Below are 20,294 nucleotides of genomic sequence, written 5' to 3' on the forward strand. Positions count from 1 at the left end.
CCATTGACTGTTTTGGTCTCTCAAGCTCTATTCCCTATCTATTTATTATTGCATCTTTTCCCTGGCTATATTTTGGTTGCGAATCGTAAAATTCTACTTCCAAATTAAAGCGTACTTTGCAGGCGGGAGCAAATAACTCTATCAGTAAGGTGTATGCCTGCGGTATAACAGGTCGTGGGTTCTCATCCTGAGGATAATAGCTGAGAAATGGGTATTTTAACCTATGTCAGAAAAATGGGTATTCTTTTGGGAGGCATTTGTATGCCTAGAACACGGACTTCCAATGTGCCCTCTGCAGGGGCCACGGAGTCGGACAGTCTGGTTCCCAGTGGGGAGGACACCAGCTTTCTCAGAGTCCACTGATCCGTTGGATGTACTGAATTTGTATCACGAACATATATTCTGAATCTTGGGGAACACGTACCAAGCAAGAATCTTTAGTGCCCATCTTAGACGGGCTCTAATCATTGCAATCTGTTCGCTATCTAACAGGAGTATTCAGTCCAATCCTTTTTCCGTCATCTGGGCATCGCTACCATTTTGGGTTATCACTGACCTGGTTTGGGAGTGTTGTGGACTCGGGGCTTCTTCCGATGACCGGGAAGAGGAACCGCCACTGGGTCGCAGTAGGGATGGCCGGATGTAGGTCTTCCTCATGCAGGACTACGTCGGCAGGCGGGAGGCACAGAGGAGTTCTTGACGGTCTCCTGTAAGACAAGACTCGTAGAAATACTGAAGGCTGGGGTACTGAGATATTAGAGGTACCGTGATGTCGGAGGCTCCGCGGTATTGGGGTTCTGAGGTGCTGGAAGTACAGGGCGTGCTAGGAGGCCCCTGGAGGTACGGAGATGCTTGGAGGCACGAGGTGCTTGGAGGCACGGAGGTGCTTGGAGGCACGGAGGTGCTTGGAGGCACGGAGGTGCTTGGAGGCACGGAGGTGCTTGGAGGCACGGAGGTGCTTGAAGGCACGAGGGTACTTGGAGGCACGGAGGTACTTGGAGGCACGGAGGTGCTTGGAGGCACGGAGGTGCTTGGAGGCACGGAGGTGCTTGGAGGCACGAGGTGCTTGGAGGCACGGGGTGCTTGGAGGCACGGAGGTGCTTGGAGGCACGGAGGTGCTTGGAGGCACGGAGGTGCTTGGAGGCACGGGATGCTTGGAGGTATAGGATGCTTGGAGGCACGGGGTGCTTGGAGGCACGGAGGTGCTTGGAGGCACGGAGGTGCTTGGAGGCACGGAGGTGCTTGGAGGCACGGGATGCTTGGAGGTATAGGATGCTTGGAGGCACAGGACGAGCTTGGAGGCACAGGATGCTTGGAGGCACAGGACGAGGGAGCTCTGGAATCACAGCTTCCGAAGGAGAAACGAAGATACTCAGGCACCGGATCTCTGCCTGGTATCCGCTTTTAAACTCCCCGCCCCAGCCTGATTGACGGAGCAGGCAGGTGACGTCAGACCTGCTCCGCCTGCTTGCCCTCACTTGCGATGGCGGCGTCCCTGCTTCCGGGAAGCCGCCGGGGAGCAGCGCCGACCCGCCACTGAATCCGGAGACCGCCAGGGGGAACGAGGCGCCGGGCAGACCAGACCACCCGTAGGGACAAGCGCGGCCGCCGCGGCCGCTGCAGGTTTGTAACAGTACCCCCTCCTCCAGGAGTGGCCCCTGGACACTTCCCGGGCTTAGTCGGATGTTTGGAGTGGAAGATCCGAATCAGACGAGGAGCCATTACTTCAGTAGCTCCAATCCAACTTCTTTCCTCAGGACCGTAACCCTTCCAGTCCACCAAGTACTGTAATTTTTTATGAAGATAACGGGAGTCAAGAATAGCTTTGATTTCAAACTCTGCTCCGGCTTCTGCCACTACTGACGTTGACCTAGGGAGTGCTGAGTGGAACCGATTCAGAACGAGGGGACGGAGTAGAGAAACATGAAAGGCGTTAGGTACTCGAAGATGGGCAGGCAAACCCAGTTTACAGACCACAGGATTTAGGACTTTTAGCACAGGGTAGGGCCCGATGAACCTTGGAGCGAATTTCATGGTAGGCACCTTCAGCCGGAGGTTCCGTGTGGACAGCCATACCCTGTCCCCAACTTTATATTGAGGTGCAGCTCGCCGTTTCTTATCTGCGAAGAACTTGTACCGAGCCGAAACCTGCTTAAGATTGGCATGAACCTTCCTCCAAATTTGTCCAAAGTGTCGTAGAGTGGATACTACAGCAGGAACCTCTACTAACGGAAGGCTTGGAAATTCCGGAACACGGGGATGGAACCCGTAATTGACGAAAAATGGTGATTCCCCAGTGGAAGAATGAAACAAATGGTTGTGGGCAAACTCCGCCCAAGGCAGCAACTCCACCCAATTGTCCTGTGAAGGAGAGAGGTACAGACGAAGAAAAGTCTCTAGATCCTGATTGACACGTTCCGTTTGTCCATTTGTTTGGGGATGATAAGCAGACGAAAACTTAAGTTTGATTTGCAGAGTCGAACAAAGGGCTTTCCAAAACCTGGCGGTGAACTGTACTCCTCGGTCAGAAACAATCTCTTGTGGCAACCCATGCAAACGAAAATGTTCTCGGATAAACAGTAGTGCCAGTTTCGGTGCTGTTGGAAGACCAGTCAAGGGCACAAAGTGTGCCATCTTCGAAAAACGGTCAACGATAACCCAAACGGTGTTGAAACCTTTGGAACAGGGCAGGTCAGTGACGAAGTCCATGGAAATGTGAGTCCAGGGTCTCACAGGGATAGGCAGAGGACGAAGTAACCCTGCAGGAGGCAAACGAGGAGATTTGTGTTGTGTACATTGGGGACAGGAATTAACGCAATCTTGTACATCCTTCCTCATGGTGTTCCACCAGTAAGATCTTTGCAGAAACTTGTACATCTTCTGAGCGCCGGGATGACCGGAAAACTTGGAGTTATGGACCCACAGTAGTATCCTTGAGCGGAATCTAGCTGGTACGGACATTCTTCCAGGAGGAGGAGCTGGAGTAGTTAAAGCAACAGAGACAGAAACTGGATTCAGAATTAAACCCCGCTCCGGAGGTTCATCCTCGTCAGAGGAAACTTGTGAACGAGAAAGTGCATCTGCTTTAATATTGAGACTCCCGGCCCGGTACTTGATAATGAACGAGAATCGGGAAAAGAAAAGTGCCCATCTTGCCTGGCGAGGATTCAAGCACTGTGCGGATTTGATGTACAGCAAATTCTTGTGATCTGTGTAGATAGTAAACACGTGTTTAGCCCCTTCCAGAAGATATCTCCATTCTTCCAAGGCAGACTTGATTGCCAAGAGTTCCTGGTCTCCAATAGTGTAGTTCCGTTCGGCCGGAGAGAACTTACGAGAATGGAAGCCACACGGATGTAGTTTCTTATCAGAGGAATACTGGGAGAGAACAGCCCCAACTCCGACTGAAGACGCATCAACTTCTAAGAAGAAGGGTTCATCGAAATCTGGTTGTTTGAGAACTGGAGCCGTCATGAAGGCTAATTTTAAACGAGAAAAAGCTAAAATGGCTTCCGGGGACCACAGACTAGGATTGGAACTCTTCCTCGTCAGGGCAGTAATGGGCGCAACAATGGTGGAGAAACCCTTAATGAATTTCCTGTAGTAGTTCGCAAAGCCCAGGAATCTTTGTATTGCTTTCAGGGAAAGAGGTTGAGTCCAGTCACGAATGGCAGATAACTTTTCCGGATCCATGCGAAGCTCCGTCCCCGAGATGACATAACCGAGGAACGGAATAGATGTTACTTCAAATGTACACTTGGAGAGCTTGGCGTAGAGATGATTCTCTCGTAAACGGTGTAGTACTTCTTTGACTTGTAACCTGTGTTCGACAAGATTCTTGGAAAAAATCAATATGTCGTCCAAATATACCACAACGCTCTGATACAGCATATCACGAAAGATTTCATTGACGAATCCCTGGAAAACCGCGGGAGCATTACTAAGACCAAATGGCATCACCAAGTATTCGTAATGCCCATCTCGGGTATTAAAGGCAGTCTTCCATTCATCCCCCTCTCGGATGCGTATAAGATTATAAGCTCCTCTCAAGTCGAGTTTGGAAAAAATGCGGGCCCCACGAACCCTATCAAATAACTCTGTGATTAGTGGCAAAGGGTACTTATTCTTAATAGTAATGTCATTTAGGCCGCGGTAGTCGATGCATGGTCTCAACCCTCCGTCTTTTTTCTTCACAAAAAAGAAGCCTGCACCAGCAGGGGAGGAAGAGGGGCGAATGAATCCTTTGAGCAGATTGGACTTAATATACTCCGACATGGCTTGGGTCTCAGGAAGAGACAGAGGATATGTGCGACCACGGGGTGGCGTCTTCCCTGGGACAAGGTCAATAGAGCAGTCCCAAGGCCTGTGAGGTGGTAATAGGTCCGCAGCTTGTTCCGAAAACACGTCCTTGTACCCTTGATATGCCTCCGGAATGTGCTCTTCATCCGTCTTGGAAGTGACACGGAGCGGACAGACAGGAGTAAGACAATTAGTGTGACAAAAGGAACTCCAGGACAGAATTTGTGACGACTTCCAGTCGATGTGGGGATTATGACTTTTTAGCCAAGGTATTCCAAGAACCAGATCATGGGACATTTCTGGGATTACCAAGAGTTCCAAATCTTCCTGATGTAGAGCCCCGACCTGCAGCTTAACTGGCCCCGTGCGCCACCTTATAAGACCTTTGGCAATTCTAGTCCCATTGATAGCCGTCAGTGAGATTGGCCGCTCGATAGGCCGTAACTTCAAACCCAAACTTTGGGCACAGATGGAAGAAACGAAGTTCCCCGCAGCTCCGGAGTCCAATAGGGCTTCACAAGACTTGGAGACTGAGTTGGAGACTAGAGTTACTGGAAGCAAACAGTCCGAAGTTGGAGAAGCTTTTGTCGCAACTCCCAGCTTGACTCCTCCGGAACAAGCTAGGACTGCCCGTTTCCCGGACGGACTTTACAAGATTTAAGAAAATGATCTGCGGCTCCACAGTAAAGGCAGAGTTTACCCTCACGACGACGCTGTCGTTCTTCTGGAGATAGTCGGGAGCGGTTAATTTGCATGGGCTCATCTGAGCTAGGTGAGGCCACCGGCCTAGGAGTAGGATTCCGGAGCCTGGGACGATCTGAATGGCTACGTTCTCTTCCACGCTCTTGCATCCGAAGATCCACCTTGACGCACAGAGAAATCAAATCTTCTAATGGATCCGGCAGATCTCTAGTAACCAGCTCATCTTTCAGCCGGTCGGAAAGACCGTTCCAGAAGGCAGCTCTCAGGGCGTCATTATTCCAGCGTAGTTCGGAAGCAATGGTCTGGAAATGAACCACATACTGGCCCACGGAACGGGCGCCTTGCCGAACATGGAGCAAATCGGAAGAAGCCGTGGTCATTCTGCCGGGTTCGTCGAAAATCCTTCGAAAGGACGAGATGAAGTTGGTATAGTTGGAAACCATGGGATCGGACCGTTCCCATAGTGGAGACACCCAATCCAGAGCAGAACCTTCCAATAAAGAAATGATATATGCTACCTTGGACCGGTCTGTAGGAAAGTTGTGTGCAAGTAGCTCGAAATGTACCTCGCATTGGTTCAAGAAACCGCGGCAATTTTTGGGATTCCCATTATAGCGGGACGGAGTAGGCAACTGAAGACGTGGAGTGATACCAGCCGATGGTTGAACATTACTGGCAACGACAACTGGTGCGACCACTGGAGCAGGAGCCGGAATTACTGAGGCCAGAGACGCCTGGATCTGATCCAGACGTCCGGACAACTGCTGGAGGTACTGCATCACCTGGCCTTGCGCCGCCTCCTGACTTTGTACTCGGGAAGCCAGGTTCTGGATGGCACTCGAGTCCGTGTTCCGAATCCCCGAGTCCATTAGGCCTGAGTATACTATCACTGACCTGGTTTGGGAGTGTTGTGGACTCGGGGCTTCTTCCGATGACCGGGAAGAGGAACCGCCACTGGGTCGCAGTAGGGATGGCCGGATGTAGGTCTTCCTCATGCAGGACTACGTCGGCAGGCGGGAGGCACAGAGGAGTTCTTGACGGTCTCCTGTAAGACAAGACTCGTAGAAATACTGAAGGCTGGGGTACTGAGATATTAGAGGTACCGTGATGTCGGAGGCTCCGCGGTATTGGGGTTCTGAGGTGCTGGAAGTACAGGGCGTGCTAGGAGGCCCCTGGAGGTACGGAGATGCTTGGAGGCACGAGGTGCTTGGAGGCACGGAGGTGCTTGGAGGCACGGAGGTGCTTGGAGGCACGGAGGTGCTTGGAGGCACGAGGTGCTTGGAGGCACGGAGGTGCTTGAAGGCACGAGGGTACTTGGAGGCACGGAGGTACTTGGAGGCACGGAGGTGCTTGGAGGCACGAGGTGCTTGGAGGCACGGAGGTGCTTGGAGGCACGGAGGTGCTTGGAGGCACGGAGGTGCTTGGAGGCACGAGGTGCTTGGAGGCACGGGGTGCTTGGAGGCACGGAGGTGCTTGGAGGCACGGAGGTGCTTGGAGGCACGGAGGTGCTTGGAGGCACGGGATGCTTGGAGGTATAGGATGCTTGGAGGCACGGGGTGCTTGGAGGCACGGAGGTGCTTGGAGGCACGGAGGTGCTTGGAGGCACGGAGGTGCTTGGAGGCACGGGATGCTTGGAGGCACAGGACGAGCTTGGAGGCACAGGATGCTTGGAGGCACAGGACGAGGGAGCTCTGGAATCACAGCTTCCGAAGGAGAAACGAAGATACTCAGGCACCGGATCTCTGCCTGGTATCCGCTTTTAAACTCCCCGCCCCAGCCTGATTGACGGAGCAGGCAGGTGACGTCAGACCTGCTCCGCCTGCTTGCCCTCACTTGCGATGGCGGCGTCCCTGCTTCCGGGAAGCCGCCGGGGAGCAGCGCCGACCCGCCACTGAATCCGGAGACCGCCAGGGGGAACGAGGCGCCGGGCAGACCAGACCACCCGTAGGGACAAGCGCGGCCGCCGCGGCCGCTGCAGGTTTGTAACATGGGTCAGTTGTTAAAAAAAAAAAAAAAAAAAAAAAGCAGCTGTCTCATGCACTTTTTTTCTACAACGGACCTTAGTTCTGGATTTCTTCCTTCGCAGAAGATGTTATTCATGGGTATTCTTTTCGATACCTGGTATCTCGAATGTTGGCGGAGTGCAGGATTTACTGACCAGAATAGACTCAGGGGTCAGACATACACTTCCTCTGCAGGACAGTGGCGATTTTATAGGTGGCTCCATTCCCCCGGTCTCCTGCCTGGTTTCTTCAATCTCAGATTAAAGGTTATTAATCTCAGGCAGGATTGAGTTTACGTAAACAGCAGTTTAGTTTCTCTATTAAAATACCAAGATATTTTCATTGGTCGATCTTTTCGTTGGGCTACACAATCCAGATCTAACTTATAGGACTTCATTCTGTCTCGACATGGAGGGTCATAACCACAGTCAAAAGTTTCAGACATTACGTTTTTTTTTGGTTTCAACTCTGGCGTTTTCTATGAAACTGATGTCCGAAGTGGAAATATCACTTCCAATCTACGGGCGATCTACAACGCCTTGACTCCAGCTCAATGTCTTCTACAGGGTCTATCCACTGTGACCTATATCAATTGTTCTGTGACACTTGTAGCTGGAGAGACATCGGAACAGTATCTAACATATGCAGAGGGCGGAATTTTGGATCCCGGCAGTGTCTGTCATCTCCAGTTCCAGAATGGGCAACTGGGAAGCAGATTTCCTGAATCTTCAGGCTGTTCTTCCTTAAAGTATGTGAAATCAACAGGGATTTCTGGCTTTGGTGTGTCTATAACTAGCCGACATAGACCTCAGGGCTTCATTGGTACTGTGATCGTTTCGGGAATCCTCTTGTGGCAATCGTAGACGCCGTGTCAGCTCCTTGTCACTTTCATCTAGCATATTTATTCTGCCTCTGGCAACATCTAGTGAGTACCTCAACGCATTTGACCAGTGGCTCTTTCGGTTTTCCTAATCCGCTTCGGATTTGCCTGTTGACTCTGTTCTGCAATGTTATGGCCCAGAGTGACCAGGGCTCCTTACAGGGTACCTTTTCGGCCAGCTCTCCACTCCCAACCTTTACGTCATCACTGGGATTTTGTCTATTCTGCCGCTGACGGCGTGATTGTGGAAAACAATGTCATCAAGCCCTACTACGTTTCTGGCTCTCTAACCAATCACAGTGCCAGAACACTTGTCATCGTTTGTGTGTATTTAACGGTCACTCAGCTGGAGTTCTTAGTCCTTTCCGCCTCTTATCTTTTCTACAACACAGTTGTCAGAACTACTTTGTCTTCTTATCTTAGCAGACTGGGTTCTGCTCTAGAATTTACTTTCCAGAATGGCTCCTGTTTCTCCTTTCCGGCCTCTGGACTCTGGTTGAGTTGCGGTTTCTTTTCTCTTACAGTGTTTTGGTTTATGCAGTTAGGGTGGTTTTACTTACAAACCACAAGTTGTATTGGTTTTCCCTCTCCTTCAGCACATTGGGCTTCTTGTGTCGTCCCAGGCTTGTCCGGGGCGGGTCGGTAATTGGCCTTATTGGTTGTTGTTCAAACCTTAACTCTTACCTTGTTGGGTTTGTTTGCTGCACCCAAGCGTGGCTGGCTGGCCAATAAGAACAGGGTGATGTGCTGGGTTAATTCTGCTATTCAGCAGGCTTAGATTTCTTAGGCGTTGCCTGTTCCTGATTCCTTAGGGGCTCATTCGACTCGACCTGTTGGAGCCTCTTGGGCTGTTCACAGTGGTGTATTCGTCGAGCAACTGCGTAGAGCGACGACCTAGTCGTCCGTACATACCTTCACGAAATTCTTCCGTTTTTCATACTTTTGGTTTGGAGACTGCCTCTGTTAGGCATCAAAGTTTGCAGACTGCTATGTCGTCTGTGTCTCCCTCCTCTAATTAGCTTGCTTTGGGAAATCCCATTAGTAAGTGCGCAGCGTCCCCCAGATGGATGAAAGAGAAATAGGGATTTTTGTTTACTTACCGTAAAATCTCTTTCTCTGATTCCATCTGGGGGACGCTGCGATCCCTCCCGTATATATATTCTGTTCTGCCTCTTCCGGCTTTGCTAAACGTTAACTGAGGTAATCTGCTGAGCAGGAAGGAGATGGGAGGGGTTAGAGGGGGGAGGAGTTAGTTTTTTATAGGTTCTGTGCCAAACTCCCAATCCCACACACTCTAACCCATTAGTAAGTGCGCAGCGTCCCCCAGATGGAATCAGAGAAAGAGATTTTACGGTAAGTAAACAAAAATCCCTATTTTAGGGTCCTTGCGGTGATCTATCCAATTTAACAGATTCCCCTTAATGTTGCACATGGCACAAGAGGATGTGAAGGCCTCCATTTGGCAAGAGAATAATTTTAAGGCTTTTTTTATGACTCTCTCATCAGGAACACTGGGGCAGATGTATTAACCTGGAGAAGGCATAAGGAAGTGATAAACCAGTGATATGTGCAAGGTGATAAACGAACCAGCCTATCGGCTCCAATATGTAAATTAACAGTTAGGATCTGACTGGCTGTTGCATTTATCACCTTGCACTTCTCACTGGTTTATCACTTCCTTATGCCTTCTCCAGGTTAATACATCTGCCCCATTGTCTTAAAGCATCGCTGGTGTGGTCTGGAAGCTTAGCTTTAGATATGTACTGTTAGTGTTTTCAGGTATAAGCACCAGTATTGTCTAACTTCACTGTACCTTTTACCTCTCCTCTCGTAGTCTCTGGTGATCAGTAATGCTGCACGTCGCACCTCCACCATTGGGGAAATTGTAAACCTGATGTCTGTAGATGCACAAAGATTCATGGACTTGGCAACCTATATAAACATGGTTTGGTCTGCGCCACTTCAGGTTATATTGGCTCTGTATCTGTTGTGGCAGGTAAGTGGTAACTTTCCAATGTTTTTCGATTGTTCATCTACACCACACTTCACCACATCTTGTGAGTTAATAGTTTGATACGTCAACTGCTTTAGAGTAGAAGGGAAATTTTTTAATGGTCATTGTTGGAGCTCCTATATGCTTAAATTTCTCTTTTTAGGAGATCTCATTAGCTCTTTTGACTTGCAATATCATCTCTATGCTGATGATACTGAAATCTACCTTTCCTCCCCTGACCTCTCTCCTGCTGTCCTCACTCGTATATCCAACTGCCTCTCTGCTATCTCTTCTTGGATGTCCCTGCACTTTCTTAAACTTAACATATCTAAGACCAAGCTGATCATCTTCCCACCCTCCCGCACAACCTCACCTCCCACAATTGTATTATCTATTGATGGCACTACAGTGCGCTGTCTTGGAGTAATCCTTGACTCCTCCCTCTCCTTCAAACCACTCATTAAGCACCTCTCACAAACTTGCCGTTTTCATCTCAAAAATATTTCCAGGATCAGACCCTGTCTCACCCAGGATGCCACTAAGACCCTTATCCACTCATTGGTCATCTCCATACTGGACTACTGTAATCTCCTCCTGACTGGCATCCTTAACACATACATCTCTCCACTCTGTATCCTCTATGCTGCTGCCCCAATCATCTTCTGCACCAAACGAACTACATCCACCTCCCCTCACTTACTAGCCCTTCACTGGTTCCCCTTCAGAATCCATTTCAAGCTTCTCACACTCGCTTACAAAGCCCTCACCCACTCCTCTCCCAGTTACATCTCTTGACCTGATCTCCCTTTACACTCCCGCCCGTCCTGTTCGCTCTGCTAATGTACACTGACTGCTGCCTTCTGATTACCTCCTCCCACTCCTACCTCCAGGATTTTGCACGTGCTGCTCCCTTTTTCTGGAATGCTCTACCTCTCCCCCTCAGACTTTCCACCTCTCTACAAAACTTCAAGTGGGCTGTCAAGACACACTTCTTCACCAAACCCAGCCAAATCTCATCCTAAGCCTTCTGTGGCCCACGCTCACTTTCTACCCCATCTGTGTCACCCCTGTCTGTGTGCCCCTCCCCTTTAGAATGTAAGCTCTCATGAGCAGGGTCCTCTTCGCTCATGTGCTTTTATGTCTCTTAACCTATCTACTTTTCAATACTCCCTTTGATGGCACCAAATCCTTCGGTTTTCTGCCACCCTGATACTTATTTCAGTGCTGTTTACTGACGCAGTTATGTTTATATACCCTGTACTTGTCCTATATTGTATTGAGCTGCAAGTCACTGTCTTCATGTTTTGCTTATTTGTTTACTCTGTAATTTAGCGCTGCAGATCCCATGTGGTACCATATAAATTAATAAGTGTTTAAGCATTTCTGCACAGGTTCTAGTTTACCTAACCATAGGATTGATTTATTTATTACCAGTTTTTTATATAGCACACACATTTCACAGCGCTTTGCAGAGAATATTTCACCATTGATATCACGCCTTGCCCCAGTGGAGCTTCCAATCTATATTCCCTTCGACATGTTACACGCATACCCATTCACGCTAAGGTTAATTTTTGTTGGGAGCCAATTAACCTGCCAGTATATTTTTGGGTTGTGGGAGGAAACCGGAGTTCCTGGAGGAAACCCACGCATGGATGGGGAGAGTCTAAAAACTTGACACAGGGCCATGGTGGGAATTGAACCCATGGCATCAGTGCTGTGAGGCAGAAATGCTAACCATTATTGTCCAATTATGGGGGTAATTCAGATCTGATCTCAGCAGCAAATTTGTTAGCTAATGGCCAAAACATTTGCACTGCAGGGGGGCAGATATAACATGTGCAGAGAGAGTTAAGGTGGGTACACACTGGTAGATATATCTGCCGATCAATTGATCGGCAGATATATCTATGAACGGATCGGGCAGTGTGTTGAGCATACACACTGCTCGATCCGTTGGGGACTGACGTCATGAACTGGGCGGGCGTGTACACACGGCTGCCCAGTTCAGCTGTCAATCACCGCCGGCTGCCGCAGCATGTGTACGGGCATTCGTCCGACTACCCGCACACACACACAGCGATGCTCCAATATATCGGTAGACGGAGTTCACAGACGTATCGCCCGTACACACTGGCCAGTGTGTACCCACCTTTAGATTTGATTGGGGTGTGTTCAAACTGAAATCTACATTGCAGTGTAAAAATAAAGCAGACCATATTTACCCTGCACAGAAACAATATAACCCACCCAAATCTAACTCTCTCTGCACATGTTATATCTGCCCCCCCTGCAGTGCACATGGTTTTGCCCAACTGCTAACAAATTTGCTGCTGTGATCAGATCTGAATTAGGCCCATGGTCTCTATGCCAGAGCTAGCCAAACGGTGCCTCTCCAGATGATGTGAAACTACATGTCCCAGCATACCCTCCCACCAATCAAAAGGGAAAGTATGCTGGAACTTGTAGTTTTAAAATGGCTGGAGAGCCACAGGTTGGCCAGGCCTGCTCTGTGCACATGAATGTTTCCAGACCTATTGTGAGTAGGCTATATCTGCCCTTCTCACACATACTGTGTTCATTTCTAAAGAAACAGGCAAGAGCTGGGAATGCATCATATCTCTTACATTGTGAAATCCCTCCACACAGAAGGCTTACCTACTTACACACCTAAATTAGGTTTCTGAAAGTATCCTCTTTTATGTTGTTTGAAATTGTATCCTAATCTGTGTGTACTTTTAAATATTTCTCATAATCTTTTGTAACTCTCTTTGTAACTAATAGCTCTGAAGATATTCTTGAAATTTAAACATCTAATTTTTTAGTTCTGGTCTGTGTTCTTATGCCCAAAGGCCTCATGGTCCATGCTATCATTTTGTGACGTATTAATAATTGTGTGTGTTTAGGCCGAAGCGAAGACGGCCTTGCGTTTAGTCGCTAAACCTTCTTGCTTGTGGCAGAAGTCACGGACTGAGATTCTCGGATTGGCTTATCTGGAGAATACGGCCAGTGGTCGCGACACCTATATTTATGCTTCTTGTTCTCTTTGGTCACTTGAGCTGTGCCTGCTCTTTCTTGCAACAGATCTCACCCTCCCATCTTCCTTCAAGTTCCAGCTGTACTAGAAATGCTTTGTTTTATTTAGAATGTGGCATCAAATTTATTTTACTTTCCTTGAACGTTTCTAGAAAATATCATATATCTATCTATCTATCTATCTATCTATCTATCTATCTATCTATCTATCTATCTATCTATCTATCTATCTATCTAATCTCTTTAAGATGAAATGTACCAGCATTATATTACACTTACAGATGTAGTGAATTCTTTTTTTTACTATTGTTCCATGCGCTTCCGCAGTAAGGAAACCCATTGCGCTGTGTCAAGTGTGATTTTGTAATGCATAATGAAATTCCATATATCAGCTGGTACCTTATGAGAATCATATTTTTCATGACAGTTGGCTGAAAAGTATTCAGTGCATGCGTACTGTGCTTTATGAATAAGATTACTATGCTCACATTCTTAATGAGTTAATACTGTAGCTGCTGTGGTTTCAGCAGAGGTAACGGTCAATCACTAGCAAAACAAAAAAGCCTGAATACCAGGGATTGACGGCTACCTCCGTTTGGACCACAGCGTAAATGTCACAGCATGTGTATTATGATATAGAAGTAACAATAACAGTATTTTGCTGTATAATTGGAACATGGATAATGGCAAGTTGTTGTTGTTGTTGTTGTTGTTGTTGTTGTTACTTCTATATTATTATACACATGTTGTGACATTTACCCAGTAGCTGTACAGCCGCAGCAAACCAAGCGGCCTTAGAGCACTCTTATCAGAGCTGGCTAACTACAGCTACCAACTGGAACTGGTTACGAATATTAAATTTAGGGGGTGTAGTATGTCTGACCGGCGGTCAGGAGACCGCTGGTCAGCATACCGACGCCGGGGTCCCGGCAGCATACCGACGCCGGTATCCCGGCGGGGAGGGGCGAGTGCAGCTAGCCCTTTGCGGGCTCGCCACGCTGCAGGCTCGGTGGCGACAGGGTGTTGTGGAGAGCCACGAGTGGAAATAGTCCCTGTTGGTCGGCATTCCGACCATCGGGATAGTGAGGGGGCGGGATGTCGGTGGAGGTCATGTGACCGTTGGTCTCCCGACCGCCGGTAACATGAATACCACCCAAATTTAGGAGATCCAGTCAGCACCAATCAAGTACACTAATTGTGATTGGAGGCGTAACATAGAAATCCTAGGGAGGCTGTTTTAGCCTCCAAACTGATGACTCAAGTTCATATTGTAACAATGGCAAATAAAGTAGCATCTAAAAACAAGCAGGCCCTAGCGCTTTAAAAGCCACCAATTCTGTTAGATTATTTTGCAATTTAATAATTATTATAAACGAATGCAATGCAGCTCCTAATTTATTTGTAGCATCTGTCTGGATATTTTGGCAATAGCTACATTATTTGATACTAGTCTCCTCTCTAGAGGAAACACTATTCCATTAATCTCCTTGGTCACAATAGAGGAATATATAACAGAACAGTATATGATTATAAATGAGCGAAGCAGACATTACGAATTATTATATATTGAAATAGTACAATAGAGACAACGGCTATTTCTGTAAATATATATTTAATACACTGATTTAACGTCTTTTCACTACGTGTTGTTTTTATACTTCACCAATTTCAATAGACTGAATAAAGTTGATACATATTTTAATACATACTAATAAAGTATGGAACTTTTATTATGATAAATTTGGTCCCAGTGCACCCTTAAGACTACTTGCTTTTCTTCTTTCTTTTGTAATGTATGCATACTTTGAGTAGTCCATAGCATCTCAGAGCAGCCTTGAGTTCATACATGGGTGAAGACACTTTGTAAATTTAAGAAATATTGAGTAAGGGACCATTGAAGATAATAGTACTTGTGACAGTGATACTGGTGTGGAATCTGGTGCCAAATTCCTTTTGACTCTCAGAAATTTGGCTTAATTTTACTTTTTCGGTTTAGTTAATAATGCACAATAAAAGTAAAAATAAAATGTATAAAGCTTTAGATTTTCGCTTTTTGTGATCTTTTTATTAAATATATAGATAAATACACCACAATGCAGTGCTAACGCTATCTATCACAGGCTGCACATAGGCCAAGAAAACCTTTTTTGTTTTATTTTGCAGCAATTGTAGCAACCTACCTGTTACTGATGTTTAGTACTACTGTCTAGCTCTATAATAGCAATAAATGTTCTAGTCACTTGTTAAATCTACATTGTAATCCTCTTGTTTTAGAACCTTGGTCCCTCTGTTTTAGCAGGGGTTGCTGTCATGATACTTCTGGTGCCTGTGAATGCCGTGATTGCAATGAAGACAAAGAAATATCAGGTTAGTAATGGCTCTTACTAGTGTTTCTCTAAGAGGCCTTATCTGGGAATTAAATATTTAGAATAAGTCAATCTAACTGGGTAACGAGCTTTATTCAACATTAACATGCTATTCGGTTGTTAGGTCGATCACACTTATGGTGTGTACACACAGTGAGATATTTTCTTACGATTTTGACTATATTTTCAAAATCGTAAGAAAAGTTAGTGCAGATCGCAAGGTGAAAGTCACCTTGCAATCCCGATTCTATGCCGATGCGTGGTCCCACGCGGTCGGCATCGCAAGCCTAGATAGACTGTACAGGCAAGTCAAAATTTACACTTACCAAGATCGCACATAGTCAGTATCGCAAGCACAGTCATTATGTGCTTGCGATGCCGACCTAGCCCCTGTCGCATAGTGCGAATCAGGCTTAGCCTGAATCTCAGTGTGTACACACCATTAGGTCGACATGGTTCAAAGGTTGACATTGACAAGAGATCAACATGGCAAATGTTGACACAGGGAAATGTCGACATACGTGTTTAACTCCACACCCCCACCACACCACCAATATGGTATGCGGTTGTTAGGTCGACAGTCAATATGTTGACCACTATTGGTTCACATGCATTAGGTCAACATGGTTCAAAGGTCGACACGGCAAAGGTCGACATGAGTTTTTCAGCTTTTTTTTTTTTTTTTAAATTTTTAAAATAAAACTTTTTCATACTTTACGATCCATGTAGACTACAATTGGGAATAGTAGCCTGGTCCAAGCACAGCAGCAGCAGCGGAGCGAGACACCATGCCCAAAGCATGGAGAGCCATGCGAGGGGTAACTGTGCCCTAATTGGGGTTCCCGCTGATTTTACGGAGTAAAAAGTCAAAACGCTCTCGACCTTTAGCTGTGTCAACCATTTCCATGTTGAACTTTTCCTGTGTCTACTAATAGTGGACTACCTAGTGAATGTCGTCCTAGTTAGGGTTGACCCAATGATCCACACCCCATTAATACAACACAAAGGATTTGCACTACCAAGCCGAATAATGAACATGAAATAACTGGAGGATTTATTAGTGTCTTACTAGATCTCTTCAAACTACCTCTGCCACAGGGATGGGGCCTAAGCAATGGGTCTACTACAGTATGCCGGCACTCTGGATCCCGAACGCTGGTATACTGGCAGCGGGGCGAGTGCAAAACTGACCTTGCGGGATTGCTGCACTCGCCACGCTGCGGACACAGTGGCTCGCTAAGCTATTTATTCTCCCACCAATGGTGTCGTGGACACCACAAGAGGGAAAATAATCGTATGCCTGCTGTCGGGATTCCGGCGTCGGTATGCTGAGCTCCGGGATCCCAACAGCCGACATATCAAGTGCCTACCCTAAGCAATGTATGGGTTGGTATAATCAGGGTCTTCATGATAGGAGGCTAGTGCTTTTGTAACTAAACGAGCAGATTGGCTGAGTAGGAATGCACACTGTTGATTGTTTAATTTATGCAGAGGGGCAGGGCCAGTGTTGTCACAACACTTTAGTCTGACCCGTGTCCCATCTCAACAGGACACTGTTCTGTAGATGTGGGAGAGGCCTCAGCTGGGTTTACTGTTCTGCAGAGCTGCACTGGAGCGTTAGGATTACACTGCACTGTGGGGTCTATTCATGAAGCAGTGAAAAGAGTGGAGAAGTGAGCCAGTGGAGAAGTTGCCCATGGCAACCAATCAGCTACACTGTATTATTTTATAGTATGCAAATTAGAATGTTGCTTCAATGCTGATTGGTTGACATGGACAACTTCTCCACTAGCTAACTTCTCCAGTCTTTTTTTACTGCTACATGAATAGACCCTTATGTGTGTTTCCTTCTTCACATTTGTAGCTTAATGGCCCTTCACAAGCAAGGTTTGTATTTCACGTATTTTGCTTGAAGTTATGTTAAGTGTTGTAAATGCGGTCAACGGTAAAATTACAATTATTTTCTTCTGGTTGACAGCAATTTCCTTTTTTGATTGAACTTTTCTTTTTTATTTTACCTTACCTTTTTAAATAATCGTCTTTGCCTCCCTCTACTGGTCACTATGAGCGATAACAAAGTTGCCGAATGTCAAAATGTAGATTGTTTGCTGTGCATGGTTTTCATGGAATACCTCTATTTTCTGTATAGATGCATGTGCAGTTTACTGGGCCTTTTTTTTTAAAGGCAATCTGATTTTTTTTTTTTTAGGTTGTCCAGATGAAGTGCAAAGACAACAGGATTAAACTAATGAATGAAATATTAAATGGGATGAAAGTGCTCAAGCTGTATGCTTGGGAACTAGCCTTTAAGGAGAAAGTGTTGGGAATCCGACAGGATGAGCTGAAAGTACTGAAGAAGTCTGCCTACCTGTCCGCCGTAGGGACGTTCACCTGGGTCTGTGCACCTTTTCTGGTAGGTTACATTGCTTTGAGTCATCTCCAGAGTTGGTCAGTAAGACACCGTTATGTTTAGAGAGCATACACAGCACTTCTATAACATGGTTACACAGTTTGGGGGCTTTATTTGTACCATGTTTTCACTGATGACAGCGTCCCAAATGTAATAGCCTGCGAGTTGAAGCAACTGATGTGATTTTGGCAATTTAGCAGTTGATTTAAAGCGACAGTGATTTACCTTTCACATGATTGCGCTTTTCACTAGCAGGCTATTACATTGGGTCATTATCTTTAAGCTAAAGGTTAATGAGGATCAGCGTATAATTGGTTGCTTGCTACCAATAACCATATCTACTAGTAATAGATCCTTCATCCAGAATGCATCAAAAAATTACCCCTGACCCTGTCATAGTTCATACTGTCCCCAATACTCTCTACTCACTACTGCTTGCAGCAGTGATTCTCCCAGTCATCAGGTCTGTGTGTATAGTACAATGTCACAGTACTAGCAGCATTCAGCTACTTTTTTCTTTCTGGTTATCTGAGCTTTCCGGGTATTAGATGTAGAGGTTAAAGATCACACACCCAATGCACGTGTACAGATGTCTCCTACACCTATCCTTTTATTCAGCATATGGCTCGAGATGCCTGGCGCCACTTAGATGCACCACCACTGGCAGCGTAGTGTACTAAGTATTTAGGATTTTTTCTTGCAAAACAATTGGTATCCAGAAAAAGTTGCCCAGTCACGGCTATTGACGCGATATGAGGATTGCTGTATGTGACTCATTTGTACAAAGTAATTGAATAAACTGCATGTATAGTGACTTTAGTTTCATATTGTGACTGGAGATAGATGGCTCCAGTGCTATATGCCCTGTGATCCATGCAACATACCCTATTGTGGTGCCATATAGTAGTGTTTGTGTAAAAATTAAGATGATTGTGAACTTGTACTTTTTCTCTATCGTCCTAAGTGGATGCTGGGGTTCCTGAAAGGACCATGGGGAATAGCGGCTCCGCAGGAGACAGGGCACAAAAAAGTAAAGCTTTACTAGGTCAGGTGGTGTGCACTGGCTCCTCCCCCTATGACCCTCCTCCAGACTCCAGTTAGATTTTGTGCCCGAACGAGAAGGGTGCAATCTAGGTGGCTCTCCTAAAGAGCTGCTTAGAGAAAGTTTAGTTTAGGTTTTTTTCTTTACAGTGAGTCCTGCTGGCAACAGGATCACTGCAACGTGGGACTTAGGGGGAAAGTAGTAAACTCACCTGCATGCAGAGTGGATTTGCTGCTTGGCTACTGGACACCATTAGCTCCAGAGGGATCGAACACAGGCCCAGCCGTGGAGTCCGGTCCCGGAGCCGCGCCGCCGACCCCCTTGCAGATGCTGAAGCGTGAAGAGGTCCGGAAACCGGCGGCTGAAGACTCCTCAGTCTTCATAAGGTAGCGCACAGCACTGCAGCTGTGCGCCATTTTCCTCTCAGCACACTTCACTGGGCAGTCACTGAGGGTGCAGAGCGCTGGGGGGGGGCGCTCTGAGAGGCAAATATAAACCTTATACAAGGCTAAAAATACCTCACATATAGCCCATAGGGGCTATATGGAGATATTTAACCCCTGCCTGACTGGAAAAATAGCGGGAGAAGAACCCGCCGAAAAAGGGGCGGGGCCTATCTCCTCAGCACACGGCGCCATTTTCTGTCACAGCTCCGCTGGTCAGAACGGCTCCCAGGTCTCTCCCCTGCACTGCACTACAGAAACAGGGTAAAACAGAGAGGGGGGGCACATTAATGGCTATATATATATATATTAAAGCAGCTATAAGGGAGCACTTAATATAAGGATATCCCTTGTATATATAGCGCTTTGTGGTGTGTGCTGGCAGACTCTCCCTCTGTCTCCCCAAAAGGGCTAGTGGGTCCTGTCTTCATTAGAGCATTCCCTGTGAGTTTGCGGTGTGTGTCGGTACGTGGTGTCGACATGTATGAGGACGATATTGGTGTGGAGGCGGAGCAATTGCCAAATATGCAGATGTCACCCCCCAGGGGGTCGACACCAGAATGGATGCCTTTATTTGTGGAATTACGTGATGGTTTATCTTCCCTTAAACAGTCAGTTGAGGACATGAGGCGGCCGGACAATCAATTAATGCCTGTCCAGGCGCCTCAAACACCGTCAGGGGCTGTAAAACGCCCTTTGCCTCAGTCGGTCGACACAGACCCAGACACGGGCACTGATTCCAGTGACGACGGTAGAAATTCAAACGTATTTTCCAGTAGGGCCACACGTTATATGATTTTGGCAATGAAGGAGACGTTACATTTAGCTGATACTACAGATACCGTAAAACAGGGTATTATGTATGGTGTGAAAAAACTACAAACAGTTTTTCCTGAATCAGAAGAATTAAATGACGTGTGTGATGAAGCGTGGGTTGCTCCTGATAAAAAGTTGATAATTTCAAAAAAGTTATTGGCATTATACCCTTTCCCGCCAGAGGTTAGGGCGCGCTGGGAAACACCCCCTAAGGTGGACAAGGCGCTCACACGCTTATCCAAACAAGTGGCGTTACCCTCTCCTGAGACGGCCGCACTTAAGGATCCATCAGATAGAAAGATGG

At 46.9% G+C, this 20,294-nt stretch overlaps 1 protein-coding gene across 2 annotated transcripts in view; it reads left to right on the top strand.

The window, feature by feature from the left end:
* The window catches only part of ABCC1 (ATP binding cassette subfamily C member 1 (ABCC1 blood group)), a 440,279-nt gene that overhangs the window by 242,657 nt on the left and 177,328 nt on the right, over positions 1-20,294 (top strand). For both annotated transcript variants that reach the window (XM_063934377.1, XM_063934378.1), the window contains exons 10-12: positions 9,719-9,880; positions 15,188-15,280; positions 17,489-17,692. In XM_063934377.1, the coding sequence (XP_063790447.1) occupies positions 9,719-9,880; positions 15,188-15,280; positions 17,489-17,692 (459 nt within the window). The remainder of the gene's footprint in view (positions 1-9,718; positions 9,881-15,187; positions 15,281-17,488; positions 17,693-20,294) is intronic.

This window comes from Pseudophryne corroboree, chromosome 7 (genome assembly GCF_028390025.1).
Source record: "Pseudophryne corroboree isolate aPseCor3 chromosome 7, aPseCor3.hap2, whole genome shotgun sequence".
Taxonomy (NCBI): Eukaryota; Metazoa; Chordata; class Amphibia; order Anura; family Myobatrachidae; genus Pseudophryne; species Pseudophryne corroboree.